Source organism: Dendrobium catenatum, unplaced genomic scaffold, assembly GCF_001605985.2.
Source record: "Dendrobium catenatum unplaced genomic scaffold, ASM160598v2 original_scaffold_3373, whole genome shotgun sequence".
NCBI classification, from domain to species: domain Eukaryota; kingdom Viridiplantae; phylum Streptophyta; class Magnoliopsida; order Asparagales; family Orchidaceae; genus Dendrobium; species Dendrobium catenatum.
In genome coordinates, this window is record NW_021321834.1 from 67,899 (window position 1) to 92,152 (window position 24,254).

Sequence of the window (24,254 nt, forward strand, 5' to 3'; positions counted from 1 at the left end):
AACAATAGATCCAAGATATCTAAAACGTGTACTCTTATTAATGTCTTGATCGTCCAAAGTCACAATCCCCTCATTAGGTTTATTACTACTAAAATTACACTACATATATTCCGTTTTAGATCTACTCAAGCGAAAACATTTAGTCTCTAATGTTGACCTCAATAATTCAAGTTTACTTTCAACTCCCTCTCTAGTCTTATCAACAAGAAGAATATCATCAGCAAAAAGCATACACCAAGGTACATCCTCTTGCAAATGTCTAGTGAGAACATCCATGACTAAAGCAAAAAGATATGGACTTAAGGATGATCCTTGATGTAACCTAATCGAAAATAGGGAAATACTTGGTCAAACCACCTTGTGTTTGAACACAAGTAATAGCTCCTGCATACATATCTTTAATGATTTGAATATAAGCATTATTAACTCCTTTCTTTTTAAGAACTCTCCATAGCACTTCTCTTGGAACTTTATCATATGCTTTTTTTAAATCAATAAATATCATATGTAGATCCTCGTGATTGTCTTAACCCATAGTAATGAACTTAAAATTTATTGCCGTGATCTATCTGTGCTCTTACTTGTTGCTGTTACCGTTCCAGGGCAATGTGTTGAGAGGGGAAGCCTCTCTTTCTAAACTAGCTCAGCTTGAGGAGTTCTCGAATTACTTGAGGAGCAGAATAGTGACATTGGAAGGGTCTGTTGAGATGGCTACCAAAGCTGATGAAAATGAAGATGATAGCTGCTGTTGTATATGCTATGCGGCTGATTCTGATGCACAGTTCGAGCCCTGCCGCCACTTTTCTTGCCTTGGCTGTATCACTAGACACCTGCTGAATAGCCAAAGATGCTTCTTTTGCAATGCAACAGTCACAAAAGTGGTTAAGATTGGCCAGAAAGCTGATCATATTTCAGCAGATTAATTGTTTGACCCTCAGTTCTGCTCGAAGCTTGCAGATGACAATGTTTGCTGAATGTGGGGAGGCATACCTTTTAATTTCACCCCCTTTTGCCTTTTTTTTTTTTTTGGAAAATAGGATGACGTTAACCAACATAGTGGCTGTTCTAGGAGAAATTATTAGGTTCGGACGGCATAAAAAATCATCTGGATTTCTCTCTGTTTATAATAAAAGTGTAGTCAAAGCGCACATACTGTAGCAGCTGTGCTTAGATTGTAGACAGGGAGAAATCCGGATGATTCTCTTTGTCCGGTGTCTGAATCTAATAATTTGCCCTGTTCTAGAGGATTACTGGCTTCTGTCAGGTATAATGTTTATAATTTAATGTACATGTTATGTATGAGGGGCCCTACGGCTACGGTTGGTGAATTAAATGGGTGGGTAGGATGTTGGCTGGAGGTTGATGTAGGTGAATTTTGTAGGGCTTAGGCCATTTTAATCTGTAAATTTGAGTTGTAAATCGATAAATATCCATCTCCCTCCTTTTTCCGTTATTCTTATTTTACATATGGTGGAAATCAGAACAATTATATATGGGCTGGTTTTTGTTTTTTATTATTATTATTATCCGGCGAACTGTCTTGCACGATTTGATTCGATCCTTAATGATAGGTAGAATGGTAGCAACACGAAGCATCTGATGCTACTTTGTATGTGATGTTATTAGACAGATTTGATGAGCTCATTCTTGTTTTCTTAATTAAGTTCACCGAAAATAGTAGTTAATATAGTACGATTCGTTATTATTATGCTTTTATGTTCTCATCAGCTGATAAATTGTTCGAAGAAATTCATGATAGGTTTATTAAAAGAAAAAAAAAAACGAACTTTAAAGTACATAATAAGAAATATTATAACTAATTTACCGAAGTATGAGCTAGTAGGTACTATGTTGTGATTTTAAAACATGAATGCTAAGCCATATTTATTCCAATTAAGAAAATGCTCTATTAATGTTATAAAAGTCGGTTAATGATAATATATCGCTTTAAATAAAAGTAGTTGATGCAATTAGGTTAATTAGTTAGTCTATAACAATATCTATGTTCCTTAGCTGTTGTGTGGGGCGTGGGCTAAAAGTCTTAATAGCCTTGTGATCTTGCAGTTGGCCACTCTTGACAATATCAAATTGGTGAGTTTTCAATAATTCTCACGTCTGACTCTCCTATTGCGTCTTCTTACCCGTAATTCGGTCCTCAGATCCTGTTTGTTGACCAAAACTCTCAAATCTCATTTGTTCTCTTAATTTGGGGAAGAAAAAAAAAAAACAGAGGCAATTGACTACTAAAGCAATGCATTATTCATCATGCAAATCTTCGTTTTACTACATTATTTGATTACCCTTTGATTAGTTCTTTTATAAATAATAGATTGCAATAAGGCAGCTCTTATCAGATAGGTTGCATTCATTTTGAGCAAGCGTGTTGGTATCGTCGAAAGGTTTGTTTTGATTATAAGCAAATAAATATTACAGGTGTTGTGTCCTAAAACATTCATGGTGGTAGAGAGATTAAGCACTTAGCATCATAGTTTTTATTGAAAATCTAGCACATATACAAATAAAGAGAGAGGTCCAGTATTTATAAGAGACACGGGAGTTTTTACCTGAAAACCTTTGAGATGGGCGAAAAATCACGGGGTATTGCCCTTTTGAAATAGATCCACTAGTATTTTGTGGTTCATTACATAGTATATTATATCGTTTGATTTGGAAGAATCCAATGATAAGGAAGTTTTTCTGAAGAGAACGTTGGCATGTTTATTTGGCTGACATCACAACAGAGGTCAAAGGGATAGTAATTGGCAGACGACAAAGGTCTGAGGGTCGTAGCCAGCAGGCGATTGAAGTTTAAGGGATTGTAGTTGGTGGGAGACAATGATCAGAAGGATGATAGTCAACGGGCGACGGTGGTCAGAGAGATCATAGTCAGCGAGCGACGGTGGTCCGGGATATCATAGTCAGCGATCGATAGTGATCCGGCAGTGGTCGTCGACTGAGAGATGGTTCGGCGGTGATTGGTGGCCGAGCAGTGGTCTGACAATTATCGGGCAGAATTCTATCAACGATCAACAGCCAAGCAATGGTTCGGTGGAGACCACCCGGCCATCGATCATAATCGCACCACTGCCAAGCTACCAACCATCGCAGGACTTTCATATGATAATCGTTGAACCACCGCTCAACCGCCAAGAACTGCCCGACCGCCGTTGCAGCCTGACTTCAGCCCGACCACTAACAGACCACCGTTGCCCGACGACTAAGGTCCACTTCGACCTCTGTCTCCTACCAACTACGATCCCCTAACCATTATCGCTCATCCACTACGGTCCCTACGACCTTCATTGCCCACAGACTAAGGTCTCTTCAACCTCCGTCGCCCACTGACCATAGTCCCTCCGACATCTATTACACATCGATAATGGTCCATTTGATCTCCGTTAAGCGCCGATTACGGTCTCTCCAACCTCCTTCGCCCGCTGACTATAATCTCTCTGACCTTCGAAGCCTGCTAACTATGATCACTTTGACCTCCGTTGCCTATCGAATATGGTCCCTCTAATGTCCATCGCCCATCAATTACGATCCCTATCCCATCGTCGAACGTCCACCTATCCGCTAATAGTCGTCGAACTTATTATATTATAATAAACATAATAGGAAATGATGAGAATTTATTTTCAGTTGATTACAAACATGTTTATTACTTATTATACTATTTTTGCATTTTTATTGAGCTTATTGAGCTTTAGCTCATTAGCAGTTGTTATATTGCATGAAAGAGGAAGGAGCCAGTGGGGTACTAGACATAAAGGTTGATTGAAGTTTTGTGTATATACGTTCTGGGCGTACATAAATGTCAAAGTATAAGTTGTACAAACACTTTTTGGTATGTAAATAATATTTAAAAGTTTAGTAAGATTTGTATTTTATTTAATATATTTAAGCTTCGAGTTATGAAATATTATTTCCAATTAAGATGTGAAAACCTTGTTGTGTTGGAATAGTTTGGATAGGCCATTTTCTAACTTCTTGATCATTATAGAAGTATTTTTATGATGTGTGTTAGTAAGAGATACCTCTTCAGCTTCTTTATTTATGTTACATTCCTGGTTGATTGTAAAGGGGTCAAAATAGGGTGTGACATGATCGCTATCAGACCTTTGCTCAATCAGTATCGGACCACCACTTGACCGCCAACCGCCTACCACCGTTGGACAACTGTTCCGCTGACCACACTCCCTCTAACTATCATCGCTTGCTGAATATGATCCCTCTAACCGCCATGGCCACCCGACTACAGTTCCTCAAAGCTCCGTCGTCCGTCGACTACGGTTTCTCCAACCTTCGTCGCCCGCCAACTATGGGCCCTATAACCACTGTCACTCGCCAACTACGGTCCCTCAGACCGACATTGCCAGCCGACTAAATGAATCTATCATATCTATTCATATGCATCATTTATTTATGTATTATCAATTCATCCAATAATATCAATAATATTAATATATATGTCAATGTCATCGGTGCTATTAATATACACATGCATCAATGCATGATTTAGTAAGGTAGGACATCTGAATTTAATGTGGTACTTTCAACATATTTTATCCAATTGATTCCTAATTGGTCAACAATCATATCAATTATCAATTATCATTTATCCAATAAATCAATTATCATATTCAATTAATCAATTATATTTACATGTGGTTTCATTAAATCAATAAAGAGTTATCACTCTCTGATGTTGAGAAACATAAGTTTAGAGAAACATAGGGTTTATAGTAGAGAAGTCGAATTAGATCAAATCCAGTCCTTGCCACAAGTATGATAGAATTGACCCTCCATCATGCTTTCCGGATACCCCTTTATCGATGACAAGAGAAGAAAATATAACAAAGAAATGGAAGTGGCAGTGAAGGAAAGCAATGGAAGCAACGCATGCTTTGCGAAAGAAGAGATAGAGGATCTGACTTGTGAGGCACGCTGAGATGGTTATGAGTGGGTTTTAATGCCCACCGCACGCACACCTTTTCAAGTAACACTCCTTATTTTGTAAAGGAATATTTCAATTCCTATTACATGTGAGTGTCTCACCTCTATCCTTCATGTGTAAATGTTCTTAGAGAGAAATTTATGAATCTCATGTAATAAATCAAAATCATTAGTAGCAAATTAGATATCATCAATATACATAATTAAAATATAAACTTGCTCTCATTGGCCTTCAGATATGTATATTGATCAACAATATTTTTCTTAAATTTAAAGCTCACCCTACATCGAGTGTCTAGAAAGTTCCTCACTAAGCAAACAAATCATCACTCATCTCAATCAATCCTCCTCCTTCGAGCCCATCATAATCAACTACAGGAAAATGCCTATCTCATAGGTTTCTCACTTCATTTTGTCATCACTATTAGGCTCAGAGTCTTTCATCCTTATAAACACCAATGCTCGCTCCTTCACAACAAGGTGACCTCGACCTCCCTACGCCAATTGTCGACCTTATCAGACTACTCGCTAGCTACGGGTCCATCTCTTCCCGGGATTCACCCCCAAACTCGCCCTAAGCCTACTCGACCCTCTTAGGTTTGTCCAATGACAGACAGGTTGTTCGATTGTTGACTATGTCCTCTTTTAGCCAATTAGGATGCGATACATGCCATATATTAGCGTGTAGTATTTTATGAGATATTCTATGTAGTCTGTAATTTTATTTTTCTCCATATAGCCTATCATATAGCCATCAAAATCATATAAATAAGAAGTGATGAGAAATATTTGGGGACCTTAACATCTTTTCCTAATCTTTGACTAGAGACTTTGGATCTCCGATCTTTCTATTGGACAAATTCAAATTCAACAAACATAATTTAAGTAAATAAATTATCATGCTTTAATTTGTTTATGACATAACAAAGAATACTTAAACTAATAAAATAATTTTGCGTAAGAAAATAGAATTATTCATTTAAAACTCGGTATTTTTTATGATTACTCGGTATTGCTCGGTATTTTGTCTTCACATAATGGTATTTCTCGTTATTGTTGGTATTGCTCGGTATTTACTCGGTATTTCTCGTTTTGTGCTTGGGATCTTAGTGCCGGCCGAACGTAGCTCTACGTACGTTCACCTGACCAAATAAAAGTTCAATCCGTCCTCTGACCGGACGTAGCTCTACTATTATTAATGGAGGGATGAGATGGATGCGAAAGGATAAACGAGATTGAAAATTTTTATTTAATTTTTTTATTATTTTTAAAATATCAACTTCATGAGATTATATAGCTGACGCCTGACAGTGTTATCTTATTACAAATAAATTATTTGAGGCGGGAGGGCCGAAGATCCACTGTTGTCTTCACCGCTCAACGCATCTATCTCGTCGACTCGTCGCTGCTTTGCATTCGACAAAGTTCAGTCGTTCTTCCCCTTTTATAACCTAATGGCCCTATCTCGACTTCTCTTCCTCTCTTCCAACATCCAAGTTCTATCCTTTGCTGCCAGCGGCGCCAAGACCCGCTGCGACTCCACCACCTCGGCACGGTTTAGGACCGGCAAATTAACATTCTCTTCTCCGGCAAGGAGAGGTGGACGCGCCGTTATAAGTGGCAGCAGTTCCGTCGCTGCGGGGGATGACTTGCCGGAGGATTACGGATCGAAGTTCCCGTCCGCGGATCCAAGTGAAAGGAGGAGGGCCGGGGTGCTGCTTCACCCGAGCTCGTTACGTGGACCGTACGGGATCGGAGATTTTGGGGACGAGGCCATCCGATTCTTGGATTGGCTTCACTCTACGGGTTGCTCTGTTTGGCAGGTATATATCATATATGTTTTCTCCGCACAATTTTTTTTTTCGTGTTTAGGGCTCATTATGTTGCTTGAAACAAAATTTTTTTTTTTTTTTTGACCTAGTGACTATACTAGGTTCCATCATTTTATTGAATGTAGTTAGATATTCGAAAAAAGTTTGATTTTGAGCTTTTGCTACAAAACATTTATATATAAACAGAAATGTCGTTCAAACACAAATTATTGTTTCTTTTTCTTAAACATGTTTTCTTTGTACAAATAATCAAATGAGCCTCTTCAATCTACTGATATAATTGAATTTAAATGACTACTGAGTATAACTTGGTTTAGAGTTGTTTCAGTTACTTTCAAGTGATCTGGCAGCGGGAATGGTGCTAAATCTTGGATTTTTTTTTCTTGGGATGTTTTGTGAATTAAACCACTAATATTAGAAGTTATAAGTTAGATGTTGCTGCGCTTGAACTCTCTCCTTCATGCTAGGGATCAAGGGTCCCAACCATGGGGTGATAGATTAATTTCAATTACTCTTTCCTTGTTTTTTCTGCAGGTTTTACCCCTTGTACCTCCCGGGAGGAAGTCCAATGAAGATGGATCACCTTATGCGGGCCAGGTAAATTTTTTGTGCTTGCATGGAATTTCATCATTGAATTTATTATCCTCTATCGATTATATTTAGTTAATATCTTTGAGACTTATCAAGATGGAGATCAATGAGGTATCCTTCGGAGTTTAGGGTTTAATGCCCAATTTTAATTTGGTTGCTGGGTTTTGCTGAAGTGGATTTTCTACTACCACTTTTTTACTTTTATTTTTTGCTCACCTGGTTACATGAATTGATGCTATGCTGCTATACTCGAGGCACTTTCCAAGCTGAGATAGAAGATTTTAAGGCTTTCTTTTCTTAGGGTCTTTAAATACTTAAGGGGTCGTTTGGTTGCCTGAAAAAAGAATGCAGTGTAAAAGGAATACTTTGAGGTTGTTTGGATGAGTGTAAAAAAGGAATGCAAAACTTTATTATTATTATTATTATTATTTTTTGGTTTGAAGTAAAGTGAATGTAATGTAAAGTGTAAAATTGTTGTGCCAAGGGTGGCCGTTGGCAGGCGCTGGAGGGCGGTGGTTGATGGTGGCGGCGGTTTGAGGTCGGCGGTGATGGAAGGATGCTGGCGGTGGTCAAGCAAGCTTTGGAGCGGTGTAAACGGTTCGTCTTCAAAATTGGGCGAGAACGATTTACCTCAAAAATGAACTAGAATGAAATACGCTGCATTTAATTTTCTTCACTTTGGATTTGCTTTTCATCCAACCAAACACCAAACTCAAAACCCATGCATTTACTACTCTACATCCTAAAATATTCCAACCAAACATCCCCAAAGTTAAATGCAATTTCTTGTTAGAAAATTTTTATATTCTTAAAATTTCAGCTATTTGATGGTGCTAGTACTGGTCAATATATCTGCATTTTAAGCTGTCATTAGGAAATTTTACTACTAGTAATTTATATAACAGAAAAAAGATGCTTTTTCACTTAGTGTATTCATTAAAAAAAACAAAAAACAAAAGAGGGACAGCTTGGTCAAATATATCAAAATGCCATTTCATTGCATGTCTCACTTTTCTATTCTAGCATTCTCATGTTCCAAATTTGATGCTCTTTTGATGATTATTTGTAGGATGCAAATTGTGGAAACACTCTTCTTATCTCTCTTGAAGAGCTTGTCAAAGATGGCTTACTCACGGAGGATGAACTTCCAGAACCCATGTGAGCTTAAGAAAATATTATTTTTGCAGTTTTAATTACATTGGTATTCATTTTTGGCCAGTTGGCCTTTGTTTATCTAACAAGCAAATGTTGTCATTACATAATTTAAGGGATGTGGAAAAGGTTCACTTTGCAACTGTTGCCAATTTAAAAGATCCTTTAATAGCTAAGGTTAGTACTTGCAAAATGTTGTGAGATATCATTTATAAGCTGTTACAATATCCATTGCACTGGTTTAAGATTTTCGTGTAGTTTTCTAGACAATAAAATCCCTTTATTTAGCTTGCTTCCTTTACATTTTTCATAGACTCGCAATTAAACTGTGTGATGCTATTGAAATTGATTCTTTAACTAAAATGCATTTTCTGTGCTGTCATTACTAAATGAGTTGGTGATATTAACCTCATTATCAGATATTATGTTTATTCAACTTTATATGAGATTTTGGGGAAGAAGAAAGTGGTATGTTTGAATATCTCTTCCTGCAAATGGGATCGATTATACAAAGCACTCCTCATGGCTGTAATTCGCATCCTATTTTGAGGTACTTTTGATGGGACATTAGATTCAGATATGTTATATACTAGTCTTGAGCAGTTCCAAAGTGAATGATAAAATTCTCATTTAAATAGTTAAAGGGGGATTTACATGCATGCCACTCACAATAGCTTAAAGACGACCTACGGATTTTCTCTATCCTATATGAAGCTATGATGCTCAAGAGAGCAAGCCTGAGATATCATTTTTTGCATCAATCAATGAAAACTACTAGTGGGTTCCTGCACTAAGATCAGAGCTTCTTAATAGAGTGGGTTTTCACATTAAATACATCTATGATAGCGATGATAGTTCTTTCTAGAGATTATATGTAAGCATCAAGGTTTGTATCAATAGTGTTTCTGGTTGGCTGTAGACTTCTGATAGGTCTTAATGCTTGCCAGTTGAAGTATTTGGGCGTGCTGCTCTTGCAAATACCCTTGATGCTAATAATGATTTGTTTACTTAGCCTTTGCCATTGTAGAAACTGAATCAAAGAAAACATGACAATAGTTTTTAGAAAATTTGGCTAAAACAATTGGTTGTTGATGTATAGGGGGGGGGGGGGCGGGCAAGTTGGGTTTTATTTTTAGTTAGCTTTAATTCCCATACTAGATGTCCGCTCATTAACATCTAGTAGAGTGTCTTAAGCTCATAAATTGTAAGAATTAATTAGGTTCATTCCCCCCCTCTCTTTTGGCCCTTGGTTCTTTCTCTTTGGTTTCGCCACTCATGCCTCTTCCCCTTCTTATGTCTCCTTGGTTTTCCCTTCGTGCTGTTCCCGTGAATTAAGGCTGGGTGCTGGTTGCCTTTTCGGTTTTCCCCTTGGCTGCTTTCTCGTGATTTGTTCTTATCGGTTCCTATGTTGCCTGCTCGGGTCACTCCCTGGCTGTGTTCCAGTGGCTTCTACATCCTAGGTTTTGTGTTGGCTCTTCGGGTCCCTCCCTAGCTGTGCTCCCGTGGCTTGTCCTACCCGGTTCCTGTGATGATTTTTGGGAGTTGTTTTGTGATATATGCCTCCCTTCCTCTTCCCCTTACTGATTGGTTTGTTTAAAGGTTGAAGTTGGCTGTTTGGCTCCCCTTTCTTTCATATAAATATGTGGTGTTTTTTGTCAAAAAAAGAAGAGGTTGTTGTGTGCTGATTTTTGGAGTAAGAAAACCCGAGGGTTTTTTCTTCTTTGGGAATAGCTTGCGAGCTATGTCCCCCATCTCTTCTCTTCTCTATAGTTTGCGAGCTATGTTTCGTCTCGTCTTCTAATCTCTTTCTTCTCACCGCAAGTGACCACCCCACCTGTATCTTTCTTCTCAACGTTTGGCAAGCAGTTTTAGGAGTTTATGTTAATGTTTGTGTCGTGAAGTAAGCATCAAAGTTTGTAAGTTCTTTTATATTATAAAAGTAAAGTTGTTTTTGGTTTATTTATTGTACTTTGTCTAGTTTTTGGGAGTTTTGTATATCTTCTATTTCCTAGGAAGGTATAGTTCTTGCTTGCAAAAATTTTGGACTTTTCCCAAATTTTTGCTTGCATCAGTTGTGTTATATCCATCAGCCTTTAAATTAAAACATTGAAGAAGGCCTAGGTGAAGTAATATAGCATATCTTTTCGGATGCAGAGCATCGTGAATTTCTACTTCATTTGTTGAAGAACTTGAAGGAGTTCTTTCATTACCAAGATGGTCATAAGATTCGAAACTTGGTGTAAGTGGCAAATGTTAACACAAGACTTGAGTACGACCATAAAGTAACTGAAATAGATAGTACTAATATGTCTGCCCATTCATATTTGCTTTCTTTACCATACAAGTGGTTTAAAAGTCAGTTTATAACTGAGGTAAAGCTTGACTGTAACACAAACAAGATGACTGAATCTTTCAAATTCTAGATTGTCGAGGCTAGAAGTGAGCCAGTTGTGAACTTCGTTGACATGGTCAGGGGAATGATTATGAAATAAAGGACCTCAAGGAAGATGAACTCAACAAGTTGACGATGTGAACTAGTTCTTCATGTTGTGAATACATTAGAGAAATAACTATAAGGAAAGAGCAATTTGATATCAGGCAGCCTACTGTGCCAAAGGTTGAGGTTGGGGGTCGTCATGAAAGACACAGAGTTGATATTGATATAGGGAAATGCACTTTTAGATTATGGCAGTTGATGTACATCCTTGTATTAATGCCGTAGCATTCATTGGAATGAAGCCTTTATGGCAAATCTATGTTGATGATCACTTTTATATAATTAGGTTAGCTCATGTAGCATTTTAGAACTTCGTTTTGTTTACAAGCATTTCAGTTCTGGATTCATTCAGCTGCAGTTTCCCGTTTTGGATCGTCCTGAACTTTATATTTGTAACTGCAGCTTGAAGTTCTCTGTCGCATGTGAAACTAAACTGCAGCTACATATTATACTACATTATAAGGCTGAAATCTACTACAACATGTATGTTGCAGCGGTGTACAAAATATAGGCTACATCTCACAAACTTTAGTTTGCTTAGGTTATAGCATATAGGTTACAACAACAACAATTATTGAATTGCAGCATACTGAGTTGCAGCATATATTGAATTGCCGTGTATATTGAAATTTATACTTCTTATTCGACAGTTATATTGAATTGTGGCATATATTCTTGAAACATTATAGGTATTTAGGTTATAGATCATCCCATTTCCTCTAGCTGTGGCAAAATTTCTTTCCAAACATTACATTTCATTCCAATCTTGATATTTCCAAGCATCACACAATACTAATCGCTTTGATGAAAATGACAAACATCAATCGGGCCTGTTAAACCAGGCAGCTTTTCTTTTAAAAAGGATTACGAGCATCAAAACTATTACAATAAATCATACATTGACAATTACCAACAAACATGAAGTGATCTCTTAAAGATCACAAACAACATAGCTACCTACCAATAACAAAAGATGATCATAGAGGATTAAATACAAACTTCTATATTAAGCCAACTTCATAGTTCAATCAAAATTTTGACAAGAAACAAGATGGAGTCAGGTTTCATCTTGACACTATCCTCAAAATCTACTTCTCGTTCATGTTTCATGTCGAATGCTATATGTTAAATGCCATCATTCCATCTTAAAAAATTTTGTAGTCATCCTTTATCCAATTTCTGGAGCATTTGTAAAATTTTCTTCCACAATTTTGGCCTCTATAGCAAGCAAGTAAATCACATTTCAAGTTACATATATGGTAAATTTTGCTGTTATGACTGCGATTTGAAGTTGATTTGTGGCTTGAACTCGTGTTTTGAAGTAGGACACTTGTTAAACATTACAAAATTAAAATTAGCTGCTAATCATCATCCGAATCTATAAAAATGCATATCTTCACTTTAAACTGTTTGAAATTACTTTAAATTGACCAAAAGAACTTATATTCAATAGATTAAACTCTATCACAACTGAGAAATAAATTATGCTGATTACTCTACAAATTGCCAAGTATTCAAGATTTTAAGGTGCCTTCTTGCAATATGTTTATCTTAAAGCCATTTCCTTCAAGTTGATGATTGAAGTCTTAGAAGTAAGTTTGACATATGCCAATATGTAATGGGTTTGGATTAGAAGTTAGACCAACAGCGTTAATATTGTTGATCAATCACTTAGAATTTTCAGTCTAGTTCCACCATATCATCAAATTTGTTTAAAAGCTTGGTGAATTTGCTTTTAATCCATTCTTTCGTTCCTATAAACCCATCAACTTGAGGTTTTTAAATACCTCTGCAGCATAATTACTTGTGATATGTTTGCATAAAATATCAACCAAACTAATGTTATTCTCCAATAATTTGATAGTTAAATGAAGCAAAAGATCAAGCACCTAGCGAACATCTAGCAATGTGGTAGTTGATGTCTCACAAAGATATGGAGCTCACAAAAAAAGAATAATAAGAATCACGATTCTGCTTAGCATATGACTTGACAAAAGGGAAATAAGCGAAAGGGAGAAAATGTTTGGTGAGCTTAGTCGTAGATGTCTTGCAAATGCAAGGGATCTCGTGAAGAAAGAAGAACAACAAGAATGACGATGTTCGGATGTTGTGAATTTAGATATCATGAAGAAGCAAAGAGGGTTGATGAAAGAAAAGAGTGCCATGGTTCACGAGGTGTGATGGCGTTTTGTGGTATAGTATTTTTGATGACTTCAAGAGTTTTGGGTTGTATAGAAGTAAATATTCAATTTTAGGTGTTAAATGTAAAAATAAAAAAAGTTTTTGGTGGTTTAAATCCCCATAATTAAACCCTTTTTTATTCATATCAACTATGATAACAACTATTTTTAAGTAGTCAACTTGTATGATGCTCGCTAGGTGCTTGATCTTTAACTAAAAATCACCAGTGACATCTTGTAGTTGTCCTTGGATTGAGATTATTTTATTTTTTCTATTAAAATTTGTGCTATTTTAGCTCTTGCTATATCTTCTGCCACACAATCTATGCGATCGTTAACACTAGATAATTATTTCAGCATAAATTCTTTTGTTATATGAATGAGCTAACTAATATTGTACATTTTAGGCAGCTGAGAGGCTCACACTAAGTCAAGGGGATCTCAAGCTCCAGTTTGAGAGTTTTTGCAAAGATCCTAATATCTCATGTAAGTATATTATCCCTTTACTCTTGCGTTGTATTAAGCTATGCATCTCTCGAACATGTCTTGTGATGAACTTGGTTACCCGCCCTTCAAATTTGTTGATTGCTCAAGCAGAGGGATTGGAGATCTAGCCCGAAAAACTTTGTTATACCATTGATTTATTATTCGAAAAACTTTGTTATACCATTGATTTATTATTTCATTATGTTTATCTTGTAGCAACATTTTTTGCATGATTGCTAGTCAATGATATAAATGGTATCTATGGTCTATTGGTTGGAGATATTCAATTTTCTTCAATTCCTTCATATAAAAGGGTTATAATGCAGAGAAATAGGACCAATATAGAGGCCTTTTAAGTACGTCTCTATCAAGTTTTACATGTTTATCTTTCCATTAGTCCATATGACCAACCAAACATTCCTCTCACCTTCTCAATAAAAGAAAAGAAGAAAGGCAACATGAAATTTGAGCTTTGTATGCATGCACACATGTATGCATACAAGGAGTCTTATTCCACTCATGTATTTGCTTATAACTATTTAAATAATAGGTACATTTAAAATGATATAAAATTTTGATATTTATAAAATCATTATTGTACTTATTCATGAGCATTTAAAATAATTAATTAAAAATTTCATATTTCTATTTAAAGAAAAATCTCAAAGTAGTCCCCAAATTATCTCTATACAGCCAATTTAGTCCCAGAATACATGTTACCCTTATTTAGTCTCTTGACTATACAAAATTGATTCAAAATAATCCCTCATATTGATTCAAAGACCCAAATTATCACATCATAAACTTTATAGAGATTCGTGATACTTTCATATATGATGGGGTCTCAGATGATGTTATCATGCTGAGATTGCTCCCTTTTTCATTAAGAGATCGTGTTAAGAGCTGCCAGCTAGTTGAATTCGCTGCCGAGTGATTTGATCATTAACTAGTATGATTTAGGGTAAAAGTTTCTATCAAAATACTTCCGCCAGTGAAAACAAACAGGATGCACATTGTCCAATTTTCTGTAGTTAGATGGAGAGACATTGTATAATGCTTGGGAGAGGTACAAGGGTTTGTTGAGGAAGTGCCCGCCCGCACCATGAGTTACCAAAGTGAATGCAAGTCTAGAAATTTTGCAATGGTTTCATATGTGCTATGAGGATATTGTTCGATTTTGTATATAGCGACATTTTTATAAGGAAGACGCAAAAGGTAGCTTATGACTTTCCTAAGAAAACGGCCACAAAAAATTACCATTGGCTACATGATCAACATATGTTCAAGAAAACTATTATCATTGTTCACAAGTCCACTCCGATTGTGGCACTCATTGTTGAAGTTGCTTCACTGTTGGAACAACTTAGTCACTTCACTGTCAACACCATTCACGCACCCATCGTTTTCTACAATTTTTGTTGAGGCACCATCAGAGCAGTGATTGTTAACCAAATAACCCATTCAGACAACCTCATCTGGAGCTGGCACACTTTGTTCGGAACCAACAACAGAACATTCGTTACATCAACACCTACAATCTGGATTTCACCCCAACTATTCTTGGAAGATCCAGCAGGCTAGACAGCAAAAAATAGTTTTTTAGTAGCCATCACAATTTCATTAGCAATATGGATTCCAACAATCTAGATATCAGTAGTAGGAGGGGGAGGTCTCTCTCAGAGGTCAATAAAAACAAATGACAACAACATCAAGCCTTTATTTCACAACATGGGTTCGACTGTATGAATCTTTTTTCTCCATTGTGTCATATTAAGAATTAATTTTTCATTTAAATATAATTAAAAGGGTAATTTCTAATACTTTCTAATCAAGTCTTTTTAGGCCTACCTCCACCTTTGTTAATATAGGCCGATTCTAATACATTTACTCTCTTAATATGGCCATCCGAAGGCCGACATTTTATGTGACTAAATCATCTAAGGTGATTCTGTCTAATCTTATCTGCCACTGGAGCTACTTCAACATTTTCTCATATATACTCATTTCACATTTTACCTCTAAGTGTAAATACACTTATCTGGTTGAGTTTCATTATCTCTTCAACACTTATTATGTTTTTCTTTTAATGACAAACATTTTGTGCCATAAAGAATTGCAGGTCTTACCAGCATCTTACAAAATTTTCCCATAAGTTGGAGGTATACTTTTCTATTATACAATAGGCTCGATGCATTCCTCCACTTCAACCATCCAACTTGAATTTTATTGATAATATCTCCATCTATTTGACCATCACTCTGAATAATTGGCCCAATATATTTAAAACATGTACTCTTGTTAATAACTTGATTGCTCAAAGACCCAATCCATCCACTAGATCTTTTACTGTAAAAATTACAGTCTATGTATTTAGTTTTAGACCTGCTTAAACTCTAAGGTTGACCTTCATAATTCAAGTTTTTCTTCAACACCTCTGTTCTTATTAATAAGAAGAATATCATTAGCGAAAAGCATTCACTGATTCAACTTTGAAGGAACATTGTTACGCCTGGACCGGTCCCAGCTGGACCGGTCCGGTTCTACACCCGACGGCCCAAGGTCGGGCGGAACCAGGCGGAACGCGCGCAGGAGCGGGGCCCAAACAGCGGCTAAAACGCACGGGGGGAGGGAAATTTTTGAATGAGAGGCTGTTTTAGGAAGTCCATTACTGTCCTTTATGATTAATTTGTATAATTAGGAGTTTTGGGGGGATTGGCGAGGTATCTTGAATTTGAATTGTTTTGAGATCTAGGTTTTGGTGTCTTGGGCTCTTGGCTTCGCCGGAGATCTTTTGGAGAGTTTTTCCTTCCTCTCGAATTGAAGGAAAGCTGTATCTTGCAAGTGCTTTTCGTCCGTCATCGAAATAAAAGTGTTTGCAGTGTTTTTCCTACATTTTCTCCTACGTTTTCTCTCAGGTTTTTGTGCAGTTGGCTGTTTTACTGCTGTGGACAGCAGTTTTTCCTTTGGATCCTCTTGGTTTTGGAAAGTGTTTCCTATCAAACATCCATTCAACGACATGAATTTGCCATAAAAAAATATTGAGGTGCAGATTGAGCAATTGTTGCAGCAGATTACAACGAGGTAACCTGTTGCTCTCCTGAGCACATAGAAATCTATCTGGAAGAGCACGTTAAAAGTGAATTCTAAGAAATGACCAAGTGCTGATTGAGTCAATGGGCATTAGAAGCCCAATTCTAAGCATTCTGAAGCTGAGCGAGAGGACAATGAAAAGGAAGCGAGGCCCATGGCGAATTTGTTCCTAGGCAATCCATCGCCTTATATTCCAATGCTATTTAGTGTTTTTAAAAGTAGAAGCTTGATGAACAAATTTTGAAGTTCTTTGATGCGTTCAGAAAGTTGCACATCAATATCCTCTTAACTGACACATGGGAGAAGATGTTGAGTTACATCAAGTTCGTAATAGAGATCCTCTAAAATAAGAGGAAATTAGAAAATATGAGATAATGGCACTTATTGAGGAGTGTAGTGCAATCTTATAGAAAATTCTGCCAACAAAACTAAAAGATGATGGAAGATTTTCTATGCACTGCACCGTTGGGAGCATGCATTCCATCAATGCCTTACATGATTTTGGGACGTCTAAATCTGATGCCTTGCTTTTCTAATAAGGAGCATGGAATCAGTGAAGTGAAGTTGACTATAATCTCTTTGCAACTAGTTGATCAATCGATTAAACATTTGACGGGGACAGTAAAAGACATTCTCATAAAAGTTCATAAGTTTCTATTCCCTATTGGTTTTCATTGTTCTTGACATGGAGGAGGACCAAGATATTTCAATTATCTTGGCGCACCCATTCATTGTCACAGGCAGAACACTGATTGAGGTGAAAAAATGAGAGCTCCTCCTGAGAGTTAAAAAAGAAGTGACATTCAATGGGTTCATTGTTATGAATCACCTGTTGTTGGAGACTTATAGTTACCTCATATTAGATATTCTTGTCACTTAAATCAAGGAGATTCCAGAGCTTTATTGCTTAGAGGAGTCCCTTTCAGCTTGTATTATGGGGTTGCACTCTTTGAGGAGCTTGAGGTTGTGGAACATCTCAAAAGTCTGGAGGAAGCAACACCGATGTTTATAAGATGCCATTCAAAGATCCAAGGGAAAACTAGTTAGAAGTCCTGTCCATCCATCCTTGTCTGAGATTTTGCGAAATGGCATTATGGTGGAAGATTAGGAACAATGGAACAAGTTGTTGAGAGAATAAAAGACTGCCTTAGGGTGGTCAATTGTTGACATCAAAAGCATCAGTTCGTCCACCCATATGCATTAGATTCTAATGGAAGAGGAATTCTAGTGGAAGAAGACCTCTAGCCTCTTAATGAAGCTTAACGTCAACGTGAAAGAGAGAGCGAGGGCTGAATTCTTAAAGCTATTGAACGCTGGAAACATTTGTCTCATTTTTTACAGTTCTTTAGGCTAGTCCATCGCAATGGTGCCTAAGAAAGGATTATTGGAATGAAGATGATGTTTATGCTTCTTCTTCCTCTAAAATTGCATGCTTTATACTTCCCTCTTCCTCCTTCCACACGTTACTAAAGCTTTTGGAATGCTTCCATGGCATCTCTCTACATCATTTGCTGCATAGTGGAGGAAAAGGGGGAGATAAATATAAAAGGAAGTAGGTGAAGATTTTTTGCCGTTTTATGGTTGGGCATTACCCCATGCTAGTGATGACACACCCTAATATCTAAATTTGAAAGAATTGTCTATTTTAAACTCTAATTGAAATACCAAAGTTACTAATAATCTATCAATATAATTTAGTCCAATGGAAGCAATTAATAATCATATACATCAAAATATAAAACTAGGCTCATTCCTCAAAATTCATATATAATAATTAGGAGCCCATTAGTACATTAGTCAATCCATCTTTCTACTCCTGATTACAAAAAAATAAAACAAAATACTTAAAAAAACTTGAATCCCGATCAGTCTCACTCTAGTAGATCCTATACTTTTTCTAAAAAAATATGTAAAATCAGTAGTTACCGGAACCCAGTATTGAAATTAATGTACAAAAAGTAGATATAGTATGCATGAAATCATTCAAGAAATATTAGTATGATGTAACTATAGAAATATGTGGTTGTTGACCTTTGGACCAAAAAAAAAAAAACATGAAAATCAAATCATCATACCTGCTCGCACGTCGTCGCCATCCCGCGCACGATCAACGTTGCATCTGTCACTACTTCACACGACCTATCGCTTCGTTAAAAGGGGGCGAAGGGAGCGATGCTTGGGGACCTCTTTTTCCTTCTCCCTCTCGCGTGCTTCTTCATCGCTAGTCGACTATGCTCATTCGACGACTTCCCTTCCTCTAGGAACAGAAGTTACGACACTTCGATCGGAGGTAACAACAGGAGCTCCGCTTGCTGTGAAGTTAACTTTCTCCCTGTGAAGCGCTTCTTCGGCTGAATCCCGTAGAGCCGACGAACCTCTCAGCCCTAATCCCTTCTTCGCCTTCTTCGTTATTGTTCGACTCTGCACCATCGACGACTTTCCCTTCTTGTGGGATCGGAAGTTACACATTATGATCAGAAGCAATTACGGGAGTTCGCTTGCTCGGAAGGTTCGGGAGTTACGACATTTTGATTAGAGGCAATGATAGGAGCTAGCTCACTGTGAAGATAATTTCTCCCTTCCGCGAGCTTCTTTGGCCAAATCCAGTAAATTCGCTGAGCTTTAGGGATTTAGGCAAGCAGAGGAAGATGAAAGATTTATTTTGTATTAATAAGTGTTAATTATAATTAAATATTAATAATTACATTTAATTATTATTAATTATGATTGTAATAAATTAATTATTATTAATTTTAGTTAATTAGTAGTTAATTATAATTAATCATTAATTATAATTTGTTAATTAATTACAATTAATCTTTTACAGTTAATTAGGCGGGTAATCCCCTCCTAAAATCCTATTTTCGGCATTTACGGCACGCCGAGGGACCCCATGTGCACGTTTTTCTTAGCGTGGAGGGAGGGAACTTGATGCGGTGCCTACGGCAAGACGGACAATCCTTGTGCACGCTTTTCTTAGCACGGCGGGGCAAAATATAAGTACCCGTATGCGGAGAAAATTGCTTTTTCAAACAGGTACCCCTGAAGACCCATGCACACCTTTCTTAGTGCTGTAGGGGAAGAAGCCTACGGCTGCGTTGTCTCACAACATTGATCGTACGTCTTTCTTGATGTGGCGGGCATGCTATGACTCTTGGTTTTCTCCTGATCGGGGGAGACGTCGGGAGGTTGCCGTATTTTTCAGCAAAACTGGTGACTTGAATTTGACCTGAATTTGAATTTGAGAGGACCACCGGGGACTTGACATTTAATTTGAATTAAAAATAAATTATAATGGACTTAATGTGAAAGTGAGTAAAATCACAATGAACTTGAATTTGAAATAAGCATGAACTTTAATTGAACTTGCAAGGACATTATGGACTTCTGAATATTCGAACTTCGATTTGCAACAAATGACTACGAATTAGACTCTGACTTGAACTTGCAAAGACTACAAGGGACATAAAACTTGAACTTGCAATTTGAACAAACAATGGACTCTTGGACTCAAACTCAAATGGGCATGGTGGAGTCGAACTCGAACTTGATTGAACATAGGGGACTCGTGGAAGGAGATATTCGAACATGATCAACATGCAAACAAGGACAAAGTAGAATATACAACAACATGCTTATGATTAACCACATTTTTTTTAATGAAGGTTGAGAAATAACCATCTCAATTGGAATGAAATGATGAGTAATTATATCAAACCCATCATATATATTGAACTATCCTTTAAGACAAAGGGTTTGTAATTATAACTTGTTTGCAAGAAACAAATGCTTATTTTGGGAATATAGTTTGACAACAAAGCCACAGTATGGGAGGTCTTTGGACCTCGATCGATCACTTTCATACATTGAATATGATACATCCCTAAGTAACAATTAGGGAAGCATTGTAAGAGAGGTGGCAAACTTTCTTGCAAGTAACAATACAAGGAGTATACTCATGAAATACATGAAAGACAAATCATGAAGAATGTGAGTGCAATAGTTTAATAGCAATTCAGCTCCAATCAAGTAATTGCAGTGATCACAAGCATATGTGGAACATGCAATAAATGCAATCATTGTGGGCTCCGAAAAATTCCTTTTTGTTGCGATGTGTTATCCCGGCCTCTCTGCGCCATCGATCTATTTTTCTTTTAAGTGTTTATGTGACGATGACAGCAGAGAGTTTTAACGAGATTAGGTTCCGGGGGAATTTTCAGAAGGCATATTGGGTTTTAGATAAGACACTACCCAGAGATTTCACCCTCATTTTGTGAGGACTTTTTGATCTGAGTTCTGGTTTCCTATAGGCGCAAGCTCCTATAGTTAATTACCCCTCCCAATAATATGAGAGAACTTTCGATTAAGGCTAGTCGTTAAAGAGGTTGAATAGGTTATAAACCCATCGTATAATAGCAATAATTTAGGGTTTAAGTCTTGGATTTAAATTTTTGAAGTTTGGATTTTGGAGTTTATCATCATAAACTTAAAACTGGTGGTGAGGGGGAGTGAATACGAGCCCGATCAAGATACCATGGTTCCATCGTCCTAGGCTGTCATGATCCCTGGTCTACTTAGTCAGAGGAGGTAGTCGACCCAACTTGACAGAAGGTACCTTGTTGGCAGTCATGAGTTGCTTCGTCTAATAATACCTTGCAGACCTGGGTTGATATTTATCTAAGGGGATATCTATGAATCCACCTTAACTGACAGAGGGCTTTATGCCTATCATATATACCTTATGATTCATCGCTCAAGGGTTCGACGTCTTTAGGGAACATACGGGCTTTGCCGTGATCGTAATATAATAGTGCTATTTTACGGCAAAATCACCTGATCAGAGGGCACGCGCCACGTCCCTGTTGGCAAAAGACTATTTGAGGATGAATCAAAGTGATGCACCCGATATACATTCGCTCTTTGTGAGCTGAAGTTAATTTCAGATTTATCTCTCTTACAAGCATGTCTGAAGACATACGGTGAATACAATGATAATCAATATCATTGCATAAACAAATAAGTGAGATTTACAAGTAATGAAGGTTGAAAGGTGTATGCGATCAATTACAAGTGCATACCAATAAGGAAAGTTCATCATGCAAGCTACAACCTATCCTTGAGGATGTTGAAAGGCTTGTGATGCTCATCATAACCCACACACAAGTAATATAAAGTTTACGACGTCCGTAGTAGTCAGTTCATAAACTTGTGAAAGAGCTTGAAGGCACATATGAAGAAGATCACAATAAGTGCAATGGGTCTCCTACGACATAAGTAAAAAAAATGCAATAGCCTAGTTGCAAGCGACGACAACAGAGGTGATTTATTTGAGAGATATTACAGCTGAACGTTGCAAGTACGGGAGATCATATATAGACACAAGTGCAAGAACCTGTGGTGAGTCCATACACCTACGGGAAATGGTAGGAAGTTCATCATACACACAACAATTGACCTACAAGTTAAAGAGATGATGGCAAGAGTCTTGCAATGCATACAGTGGTCCTCCTGTAGATTAAAAGGGAGACACCTGAAATTAACAAGGAAAACTATCATGCATACAACAAATCAAATCAATACAGCAGGCACTGAGCACAATAATGTAACACCCCATAATACCCCTAAACAGTATTGTAGAGTGTAGCAAACATAACATAAACATTTTTCTTTTCAAAACATTTAATACAACTTCTCTTTTGAGAAGATCATAGAAATCTTCCAACCATAATTCAATTTATGCATCAACGGAAGCCACTAAGGAATTAGAATTTCAATAAACATACTTACAAAGTCGCTAAGGAAATCCAAATAAAATCCATTTCTAAAATGTTTTCATACCTTACAAGAAGATTCATTAATAAATATAGCTTTAACATAAAAATAAGAAATAACTTGCATAAATTAATCTTCAATAATCTTCTCCTTGCCCTTTCCTGTAACAACAACCAGTAAGAAAATATTGGTGAGCTATGAGACTTAGTAAGCTTTGCAATTTAATTAACATAAAAATATAATCAAACATTATATTCATCATAAATTTATAATTAACCTTACTCTTTCTTCTGAATTCTACAATGAATATTAATTTTAATTTATAAAAGATTTGGCTACACTTTCATAACATTATTCAATGGAGTCCAGATAAACCTAGCATTATCGTCATTGAATTACATACAGGTCTCTTTTGCCTCTTAAGGGTCCCTTTTGCCTCACCTGCTATGCAGGTATCATATTCTTTGGGGAACCTTTTGCCCCTCCTGTAATACAAGTATATTATTTAGGGTCCCTTTTGCCCCTGGGGTCCCTTTTTCCCCACTTGTAATTACAGTTATACATCATTTGTAGTCAAACTTTATTTTCAATTGATATTCATAAAGTTTTTCAATGTTCATCAATCATGCTTAAGTTGTTGCATTCTTTCATAATCATTGTTGTGATCACCGGTGTACAATTAAAATGCATATCATATGCAAGTAAATTGTCATCTTTCCGAAACAGTATCAAATAGGAAAATATTTAGATTAACATACTAAACCTTGTTTTACACTTACCTGATTTCATTATGTATCCGATTGTTCATACATGGAAGTTTGAATTAAAAATTCTTGCTATACATTAAACAAATTTCATAACATTTTACTTTAATGCATTCAAAATCAACCTTCATGCCTATAAATGAAAGTTCTTAAATTTGAATATAAATGCATTACTTACCTTCTTGCTGAGGTGTCTCCAATTCTCTACTTCGAAGTCTTCTACGATTGTAAGTTACCTCGTAACCTCTCATCTGCATATAATCAAATGAATCTTCTTCCTTCTTCTAAAATCTCAAACCTGTACTTATTATTGGATCTTCTGATTGCATCCAACACTTCTTCCTTTTAATTTCTGTTTCACAGAAATTTCTTCACAGTAACGTGTCGAACAACTATTCACAACAGCGCGGCTCTTCTTACAGCAAATTTTTGATGCTGTCTACAGTGTTTAAAACACTGTGCCGAAAGCCCTTGTCTACCGTAACCCAAAGAACCTCTTCCAGCAATGTACCGAATAAAGCTACAGTGAATGCAAGCACTGTGACGATTTCCTACAGCAATTGGCTTGCGGCTAAACAGAGAAAGAACTCTGTTGGCTTCTATGAATATCAAAACAAAGAAAAGAACTATTGGATTTCGGCTATTCAGTGACTTTTTGCTCTTCAGCTCTATACTATTTCTTCTCCAAAGCACTGTAACCGAATTCTTTTCTTTGCACTATCCGAAACTTCCTCCGCGGTGGAATCTTATCTATTCAGTCAGTTTGTATACAATAAATAATTGGAAGTGGGACCCAAGGCAACTGCCATCCCACTTCATTTTCCAATTAATGTGAAGAGCCAACCGATGCATTCTTTTGGTTGGTTGAGTGTAAAGTTAATGACGGCTTGCCTAATTAAAAATCCTGATTAGAGTCTCTGTTTTTGAACTAATC

General features: G+C 36.8%; 1 protein-coding gene across 2 annotated transcripts; it reads left to right on the plus strand.

The window, feature by feature from the left end:
* Positions 1-6,270: 6,270 nt before the first annotated feature.
* On the plus strand, positions 6,271-24,011 carry LOC110108536 (4-alpha-glucanotransferase DPE1, chloroplastic/amyloplastic-like). Of its 2 annotated transcripts, XM_020839214.2 has the most exons (6): positions 6,271-6,779; positions 7,323-7,385; positions 8,449-8,537; positions 8,648-8,708; positions 13,616-13,694; positions 23,684-24,007. In XM_020839214.2, coding segments are annotated over exons 1-6 (663 nt in total). In that variant the 5' UTR covers positions 6,271-6,410; the 3' UTR covers positions 23,686-24,007. The 2 variants fall into 2 exon arrangements, 1 of the variants encoding a protein (XP_020694873.2); XR_003703331.1 differs by lacking the exon at positions 8,648-8,708 and having other exon boundaries at positions 23,684-24,011.
* Positions 24,012-24,254: the final 243 nt, after the last annotated feature.